We start from the raw sequence: 16,826 nt of genomic DNA, 5'->3' as shown, positions 1-16,826 counted from the left end.
CTGAGGCCTCTTTCCCCCGGCTCCCGGCCCTTCCCCGGGGAAACAAAAGGTGCAAAGTTTAGTGGTGCATGAAAGGAGAAACAAAACCGCGGCCCCGGCCCCGCCGCGCTCCCCCCGCCCCAGCAGACAGATGGCAACAGTTGTCCCCGCACACCAGTTGCTCGCTGTCGCCAACAAACCCCTTTTATCCCCTCCGGGTCATAAATGGGAGCTGCTGGAGCCGGCCCCAGCCCGGGAGCAGCCGGAGTGGGGATGGGGCCGGGATGGGGCCGGGATGGGGCCGGCTGTTCCCATGGGACGCTCAGTGGGACACAAACCCGCAGCTGAAGCAGCTCCTGTCCCCCCGCCCATCGTGGCAGGGCGGTGATGGGGACAACCCCTGAGGTGACACCGCAGGAGTGGGGAGATGTGGGGCTCACCTCAGGGCCAGGGTGGGGTGTCCCTGTCCGGACCCCAATTTGTCCCGTTCGAGCTGGGGGTGACCTCTCCCAGGGTGCCCCCGATCCCAACCGCGCCCAGGGCTGGGAGGCAGCAGCAGCCGACCCCCGGTGTCCTTTGGGGACCCCCAGTGTCCTTTGGGGACCCTCACTCCCCTTTGGGGACCCCCACTCCCCTTTGGGGACCCCTTGGTGACCCTTTTCCCCTCTCTATTCCATTTTAAACACCCGTAACCCCACACAGCGCCCACCCCGCGGCTGCTCCCGCCCGAGCCCCGAGCCGGGGCTGGATCTGGAGCTGCCGGCGGCTCCTGGGATGATCCGAAGGGGGAATTTTTCCCCTTTCCAGCCGGCGCTGGGCACAGCCGCTGCCCCATCTGCCGCTGGAGCCTCTCCAAGCGCCGCCGCCGCGCCGGTCCCTGCGGGGGAGGCGAGTGGGCGAGCGGCGGCTGCGGCTGTCTCTGCCCGTGACCTTTTGGGGAGGAAAAAGGGTTTTTTTTTTTTCCATCAGGTGGCTCGGTTTTTAGCGAGGATGGGGAAGGCGCGGCGGTGCTTTCCCCTCGGTGTGGGTTTTTGGGGGTGCTGGGGGGGGTGTGAGGAGGTTGGGGTGCGCTGGGAGGTGGGAGAGGGGAGGGGTCAAGGTGTGGCCAGGCCCTTTGTCCAGGTGCAGATGGACGGCAGAGAGCTGGATCGGGAACGAGGAGGGAGAGGAATGTCCAGCGGAAGCCGGGAATCGCTCCGCCATCCCAGGACACATCCAACAGGAGCCCAGGTGCCAACCCAGAGCCCATCCCGGTGCCCGGGGAGCTCGGGAAGAGCTCGGCTCAGCCTTGGCGGGGCTCGGGAAGGGCTCGACTCATCCCTGTGGGCGCCACACCGGCAGCAAACTGGGAACTCTGGAATTTTTGCAGCCCAGCAGCAGCGATGCCGGAGAGCTCCAGCCCCAAGCGCCGCGGGCTCGGCACGGCCCCAATAGGGTCCAAAACCCACAAACCACCTCCCCGTTGCCGGGCCACGTGGTTTGGGTTTTTTTTTTTTGCAGAGTTCCTGAAGGGTTTACAGAGTTCCCGAAGCTCTGGCAGATCCTGGGATTCTCCTCCCGGCTCTGGAGCACCCCGGGGATGGGGCTGGGCTGCTCTCCCCAGATACAGGAGCTGCGGCCGCACCCCCGGCACGGCCGGATTGGCCCCAAAACGCCGTCACTTCCCACGGCCCCGCGGGCAAAAAACGAGGGCAGGAAGCACCTGGAGGAGCCCCGAGCCCGGGGCTGCGGGGAGGAGGCGCAGGGTGCCCGGTTTCGCTTCTCCAGCTGCAGCGAGGGGAGCCCCAAAAGCGCGGTGCCATCGCTGTCCCCACTCATTTTCCTCCCTCCTGAGCCGCTTGGAAGGGACCGGGATCTGTTCGCAGCTCCAGGGAAAGCGTTTTGAGGTGGGGATGGGGACACCGGGACGGATTGGGGTGGGAAGGGCAGGAATCAACCCAAACGAAATCGCTTTCACATCCTGAGCGCTGCTGCTGCTGCTGCTGGGGGAGCTCAGAAGGGAGGAACGCCCAATTTCTGTGCGGGGGACCCCAAAAGGGGGGCACAAACCCCCAAAAATCAAAGAAATGTGGCATGAATCGAGGAAAACACCCAAAAAATCAAAGAAATGTGGCATGAATCGAGGAAAACACCCCAAAATCAAAGAAATGTGGCATGAATCGAGGAAAAACCTCCAAAATCAAAGAAATGTAGCATGAATTGAGGAAAACCTCCCCAAAAATCAAAGAAATGTGTCATGAATTGAGGAAAACACCCCCTCCCAGAGCCAGGGGATCCCGGTTTTAGGCAGGATTCACACAGAGAGGGATTAACTCTGGATAGAAATCCTGGATTCCCTGGGTTCCTGTCTCCAGAGGGATCCCGGGAAGGAGCTGGAAACCCAGGCAGCTCAGGGCCGAGCTCTCAGCGAGGACACATCAAAGGCAAAGGCTCCTTGATGCAACTCCCGGATCTCCGATCCCAGCCCTGCCCCAGCTCCTGGAACCAGACACTTCCCTGCCCCGCCTGGATTGGGAAAAAAAATCCCAACAGGAACCCAGCAGCGGGGAACAATCCCAGATTTCAGCAGGTGCATCGCCGTCCCCACTCATTTTCCTCCCTTCCGAGCCACTTGGAAGGGGCCGGCATCTGTTCCCAGCTCCAGGGAAAGCGTTTTGAGGTGGGGATGGGAACACCGGGAGCGACTGGGGATGAGGATTTTGCTGCTTTCGGTCCTTTCCAGAGCCGCTCCGAGAGCTCCAGGGGTATCCACGTCCCCCACATTCCCTGAGGGGGGGAATCCTGTGGATCTCAGCCAGCCTGGAAAGGGATTGGGGGGGGGCTAAAAGAGATGGAGCCCTCAGCTCACCCAGCTGCCAGCGCAGGTATCGCGATCCTACCAGGACAAAAATGACGGAGAAATTAAAAATAGCAGCTCCGTCAGCGCTCCAGAGGCGGGGAGGGCTCGGGCTCTGCTGACTCCTCACCCTGCCCGTGCTGTCAGAGCCGTATTTTTATCTGCGCTGGCAACAACCCCAAATTTCGGAATTCAGATGCCCCAAATGCCAGCCACGGCTCAGGACACGCCGAGCTGGCCACGGCAGCCTGGGAATGGGCTGGGAGCCCGGAATGCAGGTCCGGGCTGGAGCTGGGAAGGCAGAAGGAGGAAAAGGCTCCATCACCTGAGCGGCGGAGCCTTTGAAGCCGGGTGACTCGGCAGGTAATGGGCTCCTGAAGCGCCTGGTCGGGCCCCAGCAGCGATAATTGGGGTGTGGTTACGGGAGCTAATGAAGGGCTGAGCTCGAAAAAGAGGAGCGGCTCTGAGCCAGCACCCGAATCCGCCCACGGATTTGTTTTCCTGGCCTCGGAGGTGGTGTCAGGGTCGGAGCTGCTTGGTGGCTTCCAGGGAAAAAGGGGGAGCAGGGCTGGGCCCCCCTCGGACATCGCCGCTCACCGCAGGGAGCCTGGCAGGGGGATTAAAGCCTCCTGGATTCCATAAAAAGGGAGCTTCGGCCCTAAAATCATCCCAGGCTGATTGAGCCACGGTCCTTGAAGGAGATCTGGTGGCAAAGGGGGGTGCCCAGCCTGGGGAGGGGTCAGAGCTCCGAGTTCTTCACCCCCACCAAACAGGAGCTGCCGTGACTCGGCCCCGGCTGATGATTTACCCTTTAAACCCCAAACTCAGTGAGAGCTGAAGGCCCTAAACTCCACCTGCCAGCTGGGAAGGAGCCTTTCCTGGGCTATTCCTGGGATATTCCTGCTCGCCGCTCTTCCCCGTCCCCTCGCAGAGCGCTACAAGCACCACTGGTTCCCCGAGAAACCCTTCCAAGGGTGAATCAAGCCCTCCTGAATTCCATAAAAAGGGAGTTTCGGCCCTAAAATCATCCCAGGCTGATTGAGCCACGGTCCTTGAAGGAGATCTGGTGGCAAAGGGGGGGTGCCCAGCCTGGGGAGGGGTCAGAGCTCCGAGTTCTTCACCCCCCACCAACAGGAGCTGCCGTGACTCAGGTGGTGACAGAGCCCAGCATCCTCCCCCCCGTGCCCCACCTCCCTCACCCCTGGAAGGACAGAGAGGGCAGGGAGGCTTCACCAGGCCCTGTCCTCAATTCCCGCTTTCCAACATTCCCTTCAGCTATTCCCGGGATTGGGATGGGGAGTTCCGGCAAGGTTTTTAACGCCCTCACAGCCTGGCAGGACACAGGATTTCCACACGGAACCACCCAGAGTCCCGGGAAGGAGACCCACAGCCTTCCCTGAGTCATTCCCAGCTGGAATTCCTGGAGTTCAGGAGGCCAGGCTCAGAGTCAGCACGCTGAGTCAGCAGCTTTTTGCTGCCCCTCCTCGCTGACGCAGCCGGAACTTCGCTGTCACCCCCACCAAGGGGGGGTTTGGGCTGAAATCCCAAATCCCAAACTTTCTCTGTGAGCCCGGAGCAGCTCCCAGGAACGAGGCAGGCCGGGTTCCAACGCTACATTTTTATTAAAGTAACAAAAAGCATCCGGATCTGTACACTGTGGGTATGAAACACTACTGTACATCAGGAACCAGCCACTCCCTGCTGCGATCCCTCGCAGAATTCCGACCATTTTCACCAAATAAACGACAAAAACAAAAAAAAAAAAAAAAGGAAAGGAAACCCCCCCCCCCCCAAAAAAAAAAAGCAGGTCCCGTTCAACAGTCCAGCTTGGTTGAAAAAAAAATTCAAATAAAATAATAATAATAATAATAATGACAGAAACCCCCTTGAAAAAGACGCTGTCTCAAAGTCCACATCACATCAGGCTTGGAGGCAAAAGGCAACAGAGCACAAGAATTCACAGCTTTTTGTGTCACCAGCTACGAGAGAGAAGTGGATTCTACCCAAATTTGGTTGGTTTTGAGGCTTAAAAAAAGAAAAAAGAAAAAAAGGACACCTTGAGGAGAAATGAGGCTGTTTCGGTTCTGGGATGTTCCTTTGGTGGGAAAGTCCTGGAAAAGTTTGGGAAGAGGGGAGGAATAAAGAGGGGAGGTGGGGGTGGCAATCTTCAGGGCTGCTTTGATCCTGCCCAAATTCCGAGCCAGGGAAGTGCCAGCCCAAAGCTCCTCCATCCCGAGCTTCTCCACGTCAGGCAGGTGAAGGGAGGATTCCCTCCAGCCAAAAACAAACCAAAAAAAGAAAAAAAAAAAGAAAAAAAAGCAGCACTGAGGTGTCTTTTCCTGGAAAAGGGAATGAATTTGCTTTTCTGGCCGTTGCCAGGTGCTGCCCTGTGGGTGAGGTCACCTTTATTGCACAAGTTCACCCCGGGAAAAGCCCCCAGTGCTTCGTTTCTGCTTTGCTGACGTGAGAAACTCGAGTGAAGGAGGAAGTGATGCAACTCCAGACTCCGCTCTGATCTCCTCTGGCACAAACAACAGCCTGATGTTTAGGGAAAAAAAAAGGATTTGAGGATTGAGGCTGATTTTCCAGTTCTGGACTTGAGGGTTTGGAGCTTGCAGAGGGGAAAAAAAAAAAAAAATCTGAATTTTCGAAGTCAGGGCTGGGTTCTTTAATTTATTAAATAATGGGAACTTCCTTCCTCTCCCAGAGCACCCAGGATTTGGAAATCTATTGCACAAATGTCTGAGAACTTGAATCATCGTGGGCTGGGTGAGAACAACTCCGGTTTTGCCAGGTCAGGAAAAGGGGAAGGTTCAAAGCGCGCTGAGAGAAAAATCCGGGAAGTTTTGCTACAACCGAGCACATCCGTGCCCCAATCTTCTCCCAGGATCCTGGGGGAGCACCAGGGGGTTGGGAAAAAGGCAATATCCCAGAAAAAGGCTCCTTCCCAGCTGGCAGGTGGAGTTTAAGGCCTTCAGCTCCCACCAAGTTTGGGGTTTAAAGGGCAAATCCCAAACAACGCCTGGGCAGAGCCTCCCTGAACGCTGGGAGTGCCCAAGGAAACGGGCAGGAGCAGGAATTGAATTGTGCAAAAAGTTTTGTACCAAAGAGGTGGGACCCAAATCCCTTTCCCAAGGGGGCAGGGGAGGGGGACAGGGAAGTGCTGCGGCTTCAAAAAGCAACATCAGGGCACCAAAACATCTGAAAATCCCACACAGAAAATCCCCCTCCTCCCGAAAAAAACCCCCAATTTGAGGATAAAGGGCAGCAAAAAGGGGGTGTCACACACCAACCTCGGCAGGACAAGGAGTGGCTTCGGATCTTCGGGAGAAGGGACACGGAGAGGAGGCGGCAGCAGCCCCTGGGGCACGGAGAGGCCACCAGGGCAGGGCTGGGCTGGTGTCTGAGCCCCACGGAGCAGAAAAGCTTTGGAATTCACAGCTGGTCCGGGGTCTGGAGCACCCTGCTCCGGGTGGGTGACAGCAGGGGACTGGCAGCACCAGGAACACCCCTCCAGTGCCACCACGAGTCACCCTGGGGACATTCCCAGCGCATCCCTGCCGTGCTCCACATCCCTTCCCCGACAATGCCAGGGGTTGGGGACAGGCTGGGAGCGGGGCAGAGCTGCAGCGCTCCCAGAGTGGCTCCAGGAGAGGGATCTCAGCGTCCCCACAATCACCCAGCCCCGAGGCAGCACCAAATCCAGGCCCCAGCGAGGTCAGAGCAGCTGGGGAGGGGAAAAGCAGCACCTCCCCTCCTTTCTCCAGCACTGCTGCAACACCTGGGGATGCAGCAACAGCAGCACCAGGTGACACCTCAGCCACGCTGCCCAGCCTGGCTTTGCCCCCTCACCCCCCATTCTGAGGCGCTCAGGGGAGCAAAGCCAGCCCCAAAATTGCCATCCGACACTAAATTAGGTAGATCTCGGCTTCACGATAAAAAAGGAAAAGCAACAACAAAAAAAGTAAAATAAAAACGAACTCACAAGCTTGCAACAGCTTTAGAAAAGGCACCTGGGGCACCGCCTCGGCTCAGAGCGGCGCCTGGTATTTTAATTTTGGATTTTCTGGAGGTTTTTTGTTTTGTTTCTTTTTTTTAAAAATATATAAATAGTTCTTCATCTTAAAAATAGATCCTCAGCTGGAGGTATTACAGTAGCCTGTGTCTTGGCAGTGTAAGGACAAAGAGGAGATTTCTTTGTTGGTTTTGGTTTGTTGTTTTTTTTTTTTGGTGGTTTTTTGTTTTGTTGGTTTTTTTGTTGGCTTTTTTGTTGTTGTTTTGGGTTTTTTTTTTTTTTTTTTTTTTTTTGGTGGTTTTTTTCTTTAGCTGGAGACAGTCATGATGTAGTTTTTGGAAGGGCTGGTACGGCCCAGCATCATCTGGTTCTTGCAGGTGAGCATCCCGTAGGAGCTGGGGGGTTTGGCGGCCGCTGCCTCGTACAAGACGCAGATGGATCCGTCCTCTCCGATGCGGTAGGAGACCTCGTAGGGATCCACCCAGAGCGTGAGCTCGCTGGGCAGGAGCTGGTAGAGCTGTGGGAGGCTCAGTCCGATCTGGCTCGCGGCCTTGCTGATTATGGGGTCCATTTTGTGGTTGATGCGGATGCAGCGGTACCCGGAGCCTTTGAAGGGTTTCTCGGGGAACCAGTGGTGCTTGTAGTGCTCTGCGAGGGGAAGGGGAAGAGCGGTGAGCAGCAATATCCCAAAGAAAGGCTCCTTCCCAGCTGGCAGGTGGAGTTTAGGGCCTTCAGCTCTCACTGAGTTTGGGGTTTAAAGGGTAAATCATCAGCCGGGGCCGAGTCACGGCAGCTCCTGTTGGTGGGGGGTGAAGAACTCGGAGCTCTGACCCCTCCCCAGGCTGGGCACCCCCCCTTTGCCACCAGATCTCCTTCAAGGACCGTGGCTCAATCAGCCTGGGATGATTTTAGGGTCGAAACTCCCTTTTTATGGAATTCAGGAGGGCTTGATTCACCCTTGGAAGGGTTTCTCGGGGAACCAGTGGTGCTTGTAGCGCTCTGCGAGGGGACGGGGAAGAGCGGCGAGCAGGAATATCCCAGGAATAGCCCAGAAAAAGGCTCCTTCCCAGCTGGCAGGTGGAGTTTCAGCTCCCACCAAGTTTGGGGTTTAAAGGGCAAATCCCAAACAACACCTGGGCAGAGCCTCCCTGAACGCTGGGAGTGCCCAAGGAAACGGGCAGGAGCAGGAATTGAATTGTGCAAAAAGTTTTGTACCAAAGAGGTGAGACCCAAATCCCTTTCCCAAGGGGGGCAGGGAAGTGCTGCGGCACTCACAGCCCGCTGCCATCCCACAGCCAAGCCGAGTGCTCCATGTTCAGCCGCTGCCTGTCCCAAAGTGCAGCTCGTTAATCCCAAAATTCCCCGGCAGGACAATGCCAGGGGCTGCGGGGACCGGACTGGGGTGGCCGGGGCAGATACGGTATCGCCCACCCCAAAGCACCCCCATCCCACAGCGCCAGCCAGGCCCTTCCCCGAGCTCAGGAGCACTTTGCTACCCCTTATCACAACCCAGCCATCCCTCCCTGGAGCTGATAACAGCCCCGGGCTGTGCCGGGCTGGGAGGAACCCCTGAACCACCCAGATCCTGCCGTGCCCGTAGGGAGGGAGTGCCAGGCTCCGGTGCCCACAGGAGGGACTTGGGATCATCGGTGTCATCACTGGGATCATCTGTGGGGTCTGCGCGGTCCCACAGTGAGGCAGCTTCATCCAGGATCCCACTGGGACACCGGGGGGGTCCTCAGGGGCACTCGGGTGGGCACCCGGGCAAGCAAAGGCACAGAAAGGGAGCCGGCACCGGGAGTGGGAGAGCCGGGTGGCAGCGGCCAGCCCCGTGGGTGCCCGAGGCGAGGGGACACTGAGGAGCACCCCGGGAGGGGACACCAGGTCCCGGAAGGAACACAGTGTGCACTCGGGAGGGACACCAGGTCCCGGGAGAGACACGAGAGGGGACACCAGGTCCTGGAAGGGACACGGGGGGCACTCAGGAGGGATATCAGGTCCTGAGAGAAACATGGGGGGCACTCGGGAGGGACAGCAGGTCCTGGAAGGAACACAGAGGACACTCGAAGGGACACCAGGTCCTCGGATCAACACGGGGGGCACTCCAAGGGACACCAGGTCCTGGAAGCCACACGGGGGGCACTCGAGAGGGACCCCAGTGGGCGCCTGGTCCCGAGGGCTCCGGGAAGAGCCCTGCCACGAGCGGGGCTTCTGTCGCCGCGCTTCTCCTTCCCCAAACCTCACCTGTGAGCGCCTCCCGCAGCGCCCCGCTGAAGACCTGTAGCTGCTGCTCGCTGACGCAGCCCCGCGTCCGCAGCAGGCCGGACACGAAGCCCACGGCGGCGGCGATCTCGGGCACCATGTCGGCCCGGGGGCCGCGGCGGTGGCTGTGGCGATGGCTCATCCCGGCGGGGACGGGGGGGAAACACCCGCGACCTCTCGGCGGCTCCACGGCGCTCGGTCTGCGCCGTTGGCTGCGCGCACGCCTTATGTAGGGCGGCTATGTGACGTCACGGCGCGGCCGCGGCGTTCCATTGGCCGCCGCGCCGCATGCAAATGAGGGAATGCAAATCGCGGTATGCTAATAGCGCCTGAGCTCAGCGCGGTGACGTCACAGCAGCGGCGGGGGGGGGGGGGGGGGGGGGGGGGCGGTTACCGGGGGAGGTTGGGGGTGACCGGGACGGGGACGGGGACAGGACAGGGACACAGGGACACAGAGACACAGGGACACAGCCCGTCAGGGCCCCTCGGCAAGGCCCCTGCGGAGGGGTTGGGGCTCCTGGGCAGCTGCCGGTACTCAAAGTCCCCTCCGGGGGCGGGCGAGGGCAGAGCCGTGCTGGGCATGGAACCATCGAGTCATGGCGGAGGTGGGGAAGGGACCTTAAAGCTGATCCAGTGCCACCCCCTGTCCGTGCCAGGGACATCTTTCACCGTCCCAGGGTGCTCCAAGCTGGCCTTGGGCACTTCTAGGGATCACCCTGTGCCAGGGCCTCCCCACCCTCACAGGGAACAATTCCCTCCCAATATCCAACCTAAACCTTCCCTCTTCCAGTTTGAAGGCGTTCCCCCTTGTCCTGTCACTCCATCCTGTGTACCACGTCCCTCTCCAACTCCTGTCAGACCCCAGAATCCTGGGAAATAATTGGGAGTTTGAGACCGGGAAAAGGAGGTGCTGGAAAACCTCAATGCCCCCTGGAAGAGGCTCCAAGCTCTCCCATCCAGAAACCTCCTGCAGATGCCCGATCAGCCCAGGTGCCCTTTGCCACCCCACTGAAACCCCCCTGCACAGCGGGGAGTCCCTTCCCAGCTGTGTTTCCACCACCAAATTTCCCTCCTCGAGACACGTCCATGGATCTGTGTCCCTTGGACAAGGCCAACCCCTTCCCAGAGATGCCTGAAGAAGGGAGAACTTTCCAAGTGTCCCACGGAGGAGATGAGAGGTGACACTGCCACAACCACCCTCATCTCCCTGCCTGAGGAGCGCCTGAAGTGAGGGCTGAGAGCTTCCAGCCCCAATCCAGGCTGGAGGAAGAGCGGGATGCAGGAGGAGGCGGCTGCAGCGCCGAGGACGTGTCCCATCCCGGGGAATCAGGGAGGACAAGCCAAGGCAGGCACGGCTGGAGCAGGACACGGAGTCTCCAGGTGCTTCCATCCAGCCCAGCAGGAGGGAGAGGAGAAGCTCTGATCCTGTGGGAGATGAAGGAGCACCTGGAAGCCACCACAAGCCCAGGAGCTGGCCCAGCTGGCCCAGCCACGCTGCCCAGAGAGCTCCTGCTGAAACTGGCCCCGAGCTAAAGAGCAGTGGGAGGCCGAGCTCTTTGCTTTGATCAACCATGAGAGAGTTCCTATCAACGCAGGACGGGATCCTGGATGAATATTCCCTGCCCGAGAACCGGGATTGTTCCAAGCCGATGTCTGGCATCCTCCTCCTGCACCGGGGGAGGACCTGAAGCCACAGCTCTGCTGTGATCCCCAGGAAAACGCCCTCTCCTCCCGCGGCTGGGGCCTCATTTGGCATCTCCACAAGCGCTGGGAGCAGCTGGAATGAGCTGGGGCAGGGAAGGAGCTCCGGAGGCTTCGCCGTGCCCGCGGAGCTGCCCCGTGGCTGTTCCCACAGTGCTGTTCCCGGCGCTGGCGCAGCATTCCCGGAGCAGGAGGAGCTGTGGCTGCTGGCACGGGGTTTGCCAGCACATCCCACTTCTCCAGGGCTCTTCCCAAGCTCCTCGGGGTCCTGTCCCACTGGAAAATTGTTACGGACTCGCTGAGAGCATCCCCCCCCACCCGTGCCCACCCCAAAAGTGGGGATGGCATCGGGGTTCTCCAGCACCTCCTTTTTGCAGCTCTCAAATTCCCAATTATTTCCCAGGATTCTGGGGTGTAATAGGATCTTTTGAGGCCTTTTCCCTCCGGTCTGCAGCTGGTTTTATTCCCACTCTGCACACGGGATTTCCCACCCCAAGCACGAGCCGAGGGCTGTGCAGCGACTGGAACAGGAATCGGGAATGAGACGGGAATCAGGGGAAGGGAAAGCGGCTTTGGAAGCCGTGGAAGAGCGGGATACAACATCTCCTGCCCAAGCAGGGCTCTGCACTGACCCCATTTCGTGCCCTGGGCAGCCCCAAAGTGCAGCAGGCCCTGGGTAGGGTCAGGTTTGCGAGGAGACAGCGCCGAGGGGTCCCCAAATCCTCCCCTCCCCGCTCCATCTGCCACCCCATTCATCCCCAGAGCAGAAGAAATCGAGCAAATCTCTTGCCATAAACCAGATTTGCCTTTGTAAGCTTTGAAATAAACCCAAGGATTAAAGTCTAAGGAGGTTGTTTTTTTTTTTTCCTCTTTTTTTTTCTTTTAAAGTCAGCACCGCACATGAAAGAGGCCTGGGAGAGCCGGAGTGGGGTTGGTTATTCCAGAGGCCCCTGGAAGAGGCTGGATAAACATCCAGCGTGTCCATGCACGGCTCCAGAGCTTTGAACACACCTGTGCTGCCAGGCAGCCACGCTCAGGGCGCGTGGATCAGCGGGAAAAGTGGGAATCCAGCAAAGGTGGGAGACATCCCTGTGTGAAAACAGCCGGAAAAACCAAAATTAAAAATATAAAAAATTAAAAATTCCTCGAGTTTTTTGGGTTTTTTTTCACTGAGCTGAGCTTGGGTGGGTTTTTTTCATCCAAGCTGGCAGCCAGGAGAAGAGCTGGCTTCTGCCAGCCGAAGGAATATTGGGATGGAATCCTGCAGCCCTGAGTCACTGGATTGGAGCAGGAGGTCTCTTGCAGCCTGCCCGGAATAGCTCTAATAGCCAGGGCTATTAATTGGCCATTAGGGGCTAACTATGCTCGTTTAGGATGAGCCATCCTGACCCAGCAGGTTCCCCTGGTCTCCCCAGGATGGGGAGGGAAATGGTGGCACCATTCCCCAAATTCTCAGCTTCCATTTATTCCCAGTCGCCCCCTTCGCTCCGGATTCCTGGTGGGACACAGCGCTCCCAAATCAGCTTGGCCCCGTTAAGTCCTTCCAATAGGAGATTTCCTGTGGAGCTCAAGGCCCTCTAAGCGGGTTATGTGCCCCTAATTTCTGGCCCTGTTACAAGGCTGGGGTTTTTCAGGCAGAGCATGAGGCTTAATGCACCCTCAGAAAGCGCTCGGAGGAGTTACAGAGCAAACAAACCATCAGAAAATAAAATTCGGTTTAAAAAAGAGAGCTGAGTTTGAGGCGGTTCTGGCTGGGCGAGTTTTCCACTCTGCGTTTCGCTGAGAGCATTTCGATTTCAATTTGGAAAAAAATAAAAAACCAAACCAAAAGAACGACCCAAACTCAATAAATTTCTGCCCAGGGATTGGCCAGGCTGGGGCTGGAACTGGTCTGACAGGAACCTGGAGTTCAGATAGGCTCCCAAACACTCCTGCTTATCCAAATGAGGCTGCAAACCAGTTGAGCTGGAAATTTTACAATTAAAAAAAAAAAAAGGGGGGAATATTTGGCTTTCAATCAAGGGTTAAAACCCGAGCTGCTCGCAGGGACTGAGGCTTTGCAAGTCAGCAGCTTGGGGTGTTTTATGCTCACCTAAAAGGCAGCAGTTCCCACGCCGCACTCGGACTCGTTGTGGGGGTTTTTTTTGGGGTGACGACACCCTTGAGTCTGAAGTTTATAGGGCATGAGGCACAAAACCCCAATTCCCAGCTGTCCTGGAATCCCAGCAGAGCCAGCTGCCTGTCACGGGGCCACACGGGGACTCTGCACCGCCTGTCACCGGCAGGAAAACAGCCCCAGAATGAAGAATTAACGTTCAAATCCTGCTCATCAGCCGTGCCCCACTTGCTAAATCAGCTGCCACCTCCCCTGCAGCCACCCCAACCTTTGGGAAGGGTTTGAAGGTTCTCTCTGTCGATTGGAGCAGCCAAGGGCTGCTTTTCTTTAAGTCTGGGGAGTGGAAATCGCTGGGAACGGTCCAGAACTATAAAAATAATGGATGTATTGGCCCAGTTTAAATCTCATTATGTGGCTGTGCCGGAGGAGGGACAGACAACAGTGCCAGCAGTGCCAGCAGCCACCTGGTCAGTGACACCAGTTGAGCACAATCAGTGGGAATTTGAGGGGAAAGAAGCCCAGGGGTAAGCCGGGCTTAAGATGTTTAATCGCGGCTGTAATTGGTAACCCGGCTCTGACCCCAGGAACGGGCCTGGCAGGCAGGGTAAACAATAAGACAGGGCTTCAAGCCCAGCCTACACTTAGGGCTCATGAGGCCTTTGCAAACAGGGTTGTGAAATGAGGGAACCGTGTGAAACGGGGGGAAGAAGGCACGACAGGGCCACCAAACCCAACCCAACCCGACCAAACCCGGGGCTGCTCCGTGGCCCGCAGCACGTCTGGATTCCCGGCACTCCAGGCAATTCCAGGAACTTCTCAGCCCCCAATTCTGCTCCTCCAGGCCGATTTTGGAGGCTTTTGTCAGCTCCGTCCTTTGTTTGTCGCCTGTAAGGGGAGCCCTGGGGACTTTGGGATGTGCGGACGGGACATGCCAGGACACACTCGGGGCATGTCCAGGCAGCTTCCCTCGTCCTATAAAGGAGCTTTAAATATTCCCCTGGGCTCCTGGGTGGATTTGTGTGGCTGGGAGCTGGATTTCCACACAGCCAGGAGCTTCTGGAGCCCATGGCAGGGACGGCAGCGGTCCCTCAGAGCCACCTCTCACACAACGACCTCTGCTCCGCTTTTCCTCCTCCGTGCCCCATTCCCTTATGGAAAACAACCTGTCTGCCCCACTGCCAACATCCCATCGGCTCTGGAGTGTTTTGGGAAGTAAATATCGCTCTTTTTTTCACCCTCCCGAGGACTTTGGACCTGGTTTTCCGCCGCTGCCGAGCTCCCAGGGCGCTCCGGGAGGGTTTCTCCTCAGTCTCAGCTTCCTGCTGAGGCCCTGCTGACGTCGTGTTGGGCAAGAAGAATTTGTTTGAGAGCTCGGCATTTTCGGAGAGGAAGCCTCAGCCTTGGGTTCCTCCCGAAGCCGCCTCGGCGGGGAAGGTGTGGAGATGAGCTCAGAGATGGTTTCCTGTTCTTTGCGCTCGGTTCATTGTTCATTTTCCACATCCTCTCTGCACGACGCCACCGCCTCCACCCACCCGTGTCCTTGTCACGGGGGGACAGAGGGGACAGCGAGCAGCACTGGGGACGGAGGTGTTTGCCCAGGCAGCTCCAGGGAAAGCTGGCAGCTGGGAAACCAGGAGATAAAAGGGACTCCAGAGCCCTGGAAACGGAGCAGGGAGAAGGGACGGAGGTGAGACGTGCCCTGGGTGCTGCCCCACCCCAAACCCTGTGGCCTCGGTGATAAAATCTCCCCCAGCCCAGGGTAAACAGCACGTGGGGGCACAGCTGGGCACAAGCAAATTGCCCCTCGGTAATTCCCCTTTATCGGGGTGTGGCTGCCGAGCCAGGCCTTGCTCTTTCCCCTCTGGAAACTCCCAGGATAAACACGAGCTCCAGTCAAAACAGCCGCTCCCTCCCCCACACACCTGGGGACAGGTGAAGCCACCGCCGACTCCGCTGGGGATGGCACAAAATCCTCACACCCGCGGACAGGATCGCACGCAATCCTCTGGGTTTGGAGCCCCAAATTTCGGGTCAGAGCCACAGGGATCCCTCCCAGGAGCAGCTCCCTGTTTGGATTTCAGCGTTTCCAAGGCTTTGGCAGAGGAATTCGGGGCCAACGTGGGCTCAGAATGGAGAAAACGGAGCCTGGGAGATGCCACGTCCTGTCCCAAGCCACAAAACACAGGCAGGACACGGCACCAGTGGGATAAGAGGCCAAATTCCTCCCATCTCCCTGAATTTTTCAGGCCAAACTTCCCTCCCTCCTCCTCGAGTCTATCCACACCTTTCCTTCTAAGGCAGGCAGGCTGCAGGGATGGATTTAAGGATTTCCCCCTTCCCTGCTGACACGCAGCTACGAAAAAGGGATTTTGCTTTTCTTAGAAACGAGAAGTTTATACAAAAAAAACCCCAAAACCTCTTTGGCTGAAACCACAAGACAGGAATTTTTGATATTTTTTTTTTTTTAAAGACACTGAGAATGTGACCGGGCTGCCAAAGTGCAGCTCAACCAGGCTGGGAGGAGCTGCCAAGGCAGCACATTGCCTGAAATCTGCGTTTTTTTGCTCGTTTCTTTGCTCGGGGAGCACCAAGAGAGGGGAACGTGTGGTGCAGCTCCATGGTAACCCCAATCACCAGCACAAAAACAAGGCCAAGAGCACCAAAGCCTCCGTGGCTGGAGCAGCTGGGAAGGGAATTTCCTGACCCTGCTCAGAGCTGCCTGCAGCCTCGGCTGGGCTTGAATGTGGTTTTTAAAAGGCTATGAAAAGCAGTTTATTCTGCCCATTTTGGAGGGGGACATGGTCACAGGTTAAAGGGATTTTTATTGAGCAGCTCAGGCCTGAGCTGCCGCCACAGGCCTGTGCTGTGCTGCGGGGTTTTGTGGGATGCACGGTGTCCGGATGGGATTTTTCTGGGATGTTCTGTGCTTTCCCACAAGGCTGAAGGGATCAAATCAGTCCCAGGTGCTGATAAGAAGAAGAGAAGGCTCCAGACTGCAGATTTGGGCCAGTTCATGGCAAACTGACCCATCCAGGGCTGATTCCAGACCTCATTCCCTCCACAGGCTCCCAGATGGATCCACCTTCCCCTCCTCTCCCTGCCCACCATCCTCTTCTTCCTCCACAGCCTGGATTAATCTGACTTAATAAATCTGAATAATCGGAATAATCTGAATTATCTGAATAATAAAGCTCTGCCCAGTCCAACTCCTCTGCCCAAGCCTCCAAATCCATGGTGGACTTTTGTCCTGGGGGGACAGCGTGGGAGGGAAGGGACACCGGGAGAAGGTCCTGGGGGTTCTTCTCAGGCTACACCCACAAAATATGAAAGAGGCCTCGGCTTCCCAGGGCCCAGCCGGGCTCCCAGGCCCTGCAAGCAGCAATTAGGGCACAAAGGAGGCCCAGATAAAGCCGGGCAACACCCAGGCTGGGCTTAAATCCGGGTGGTGCTTCTTCCCAAGCTGATCCTTGCTCGGGGAGATCCCTCCTGGGTGGTACAGGGGGACTCCGTGGGATGGCTCCGGGCTGTTCCCAAGAAGTCCTCGCCCTTCCCTAGCAAAGGGGGAGGGTTGGGTTTGTTGGAGTGATGCATGGGCAGGGTGAACCACATGGGTTCGCCCTCCAGAGCTTTGGAAAACTCCTTGGAAAAATCCGCAGCTCCACCACGTTCGCCCAAATCTGCTCCGCAGGGAATTCCGAGAGCTGGATGAGCACCGGAGCAAGGACGGGCTGAGCATCACCCTCCAAGTGTTTCTGTCTCTCTTGAAGGCTCCGAGGAGGAAGCAAATGTGCTTTTGGCCCCAAAATCCCACAGAAAAGTTCTGTCACTCCAGAAAATCCAGGAGGCCGGAGCAGGAATGGGGCCTGGGAGCTGGAGCTGGGTGTGAGCGGCCAGGGAGGGAGTTGTGGAGTTGTTAA

General features: G+C 57.6%; 2 protein-coding genes and 1 long non-coding RNA gene across 3 annotated transcripts; all 3 read right to left on the bottom strand.

Annotated features, from left to right (window-relative positions):
- Positions 1 to 4,418: 4,418 nt before the first annotated feature.
- Positions 4,419 to 9,304, bottom strand: BTG2 (BTG anti-proliferation factor 2). Its single transcript, XM_048328173.1, has 2 exons — positions 9,075 to 9,304; positions 4,419 to 7,478 (listed from the first exon to the last, which is right to left on the bottom strand). The coding sequence occupies exons 1-2, from the start codon at positions 9,232 to 9,234 to the stop codon at positions 7,138 to 7,140; spliced, it is 501 nt and encodes a 166-aa protein (XP_048184130.1). The 5' UTR covers positions 9,235 to 9,304; the 3' UTR covers positions 4,419 to 7,137.
- Positions 7,485 to 9,068, bottom strand: LOC125337919. The gene is made up of 2 exons (XM_048328172.1): positions 8,946 to 9,068; positions 7,485 to 8,905 (listed from the first exon to the last, which is right to left on the bottom strand). The coding sequence occupies exon 2, from the start codon at positions 8,841 to 8,843 to the stop codon at positions 7,719 to 7,721; it is 1,125 nt and encodes a 374-aa protein (XP_048184129.1). The 5' UTR covers positions 8,844 to 8,905; positions 8,946 to 9,068; the 3' UTR covers positions 7,485 to 7,718.
- A 2,390-nt stretch (positions 9,305 to 11,694) lies between the features above and the next one.
- LOC125337681 lies at positions 11,695 to 15,006 on the bottom strand. The gene is made up of 3 exons (XR_007208116.1): positions 14,832 to 15,006; positions 12,886 to 13,065; positions 11,695 to 11,882 (listed from the first exon to the last, which is right to left on the bottom strand). It is a non-coding gene; the product is annotated as an uncharacterized LOC125337681 (long non-coding RNA).
- Positions 15,007 to 16,826: the final 1,820 nt, after the last annotated feature.

The sequence above is a fragment of the Corvus hawaiiensis genome, chromosome 24 (genome assembly GCF_020740725.1).
Source record: "Corvus hawaiiensis isolate bCorHaw1 chromosome 24, bCorHaw1.pri.cur, whole genome shotgun sequence".
NCBI lineage: Eukaryota > Metazoa > Chordata > Aves > Passeriformes > Corvidae > Corvus > Corvus hawaiiensis.
This window is presented reverse-complemented; position numbering and strand designations above follow the sequence as displayed.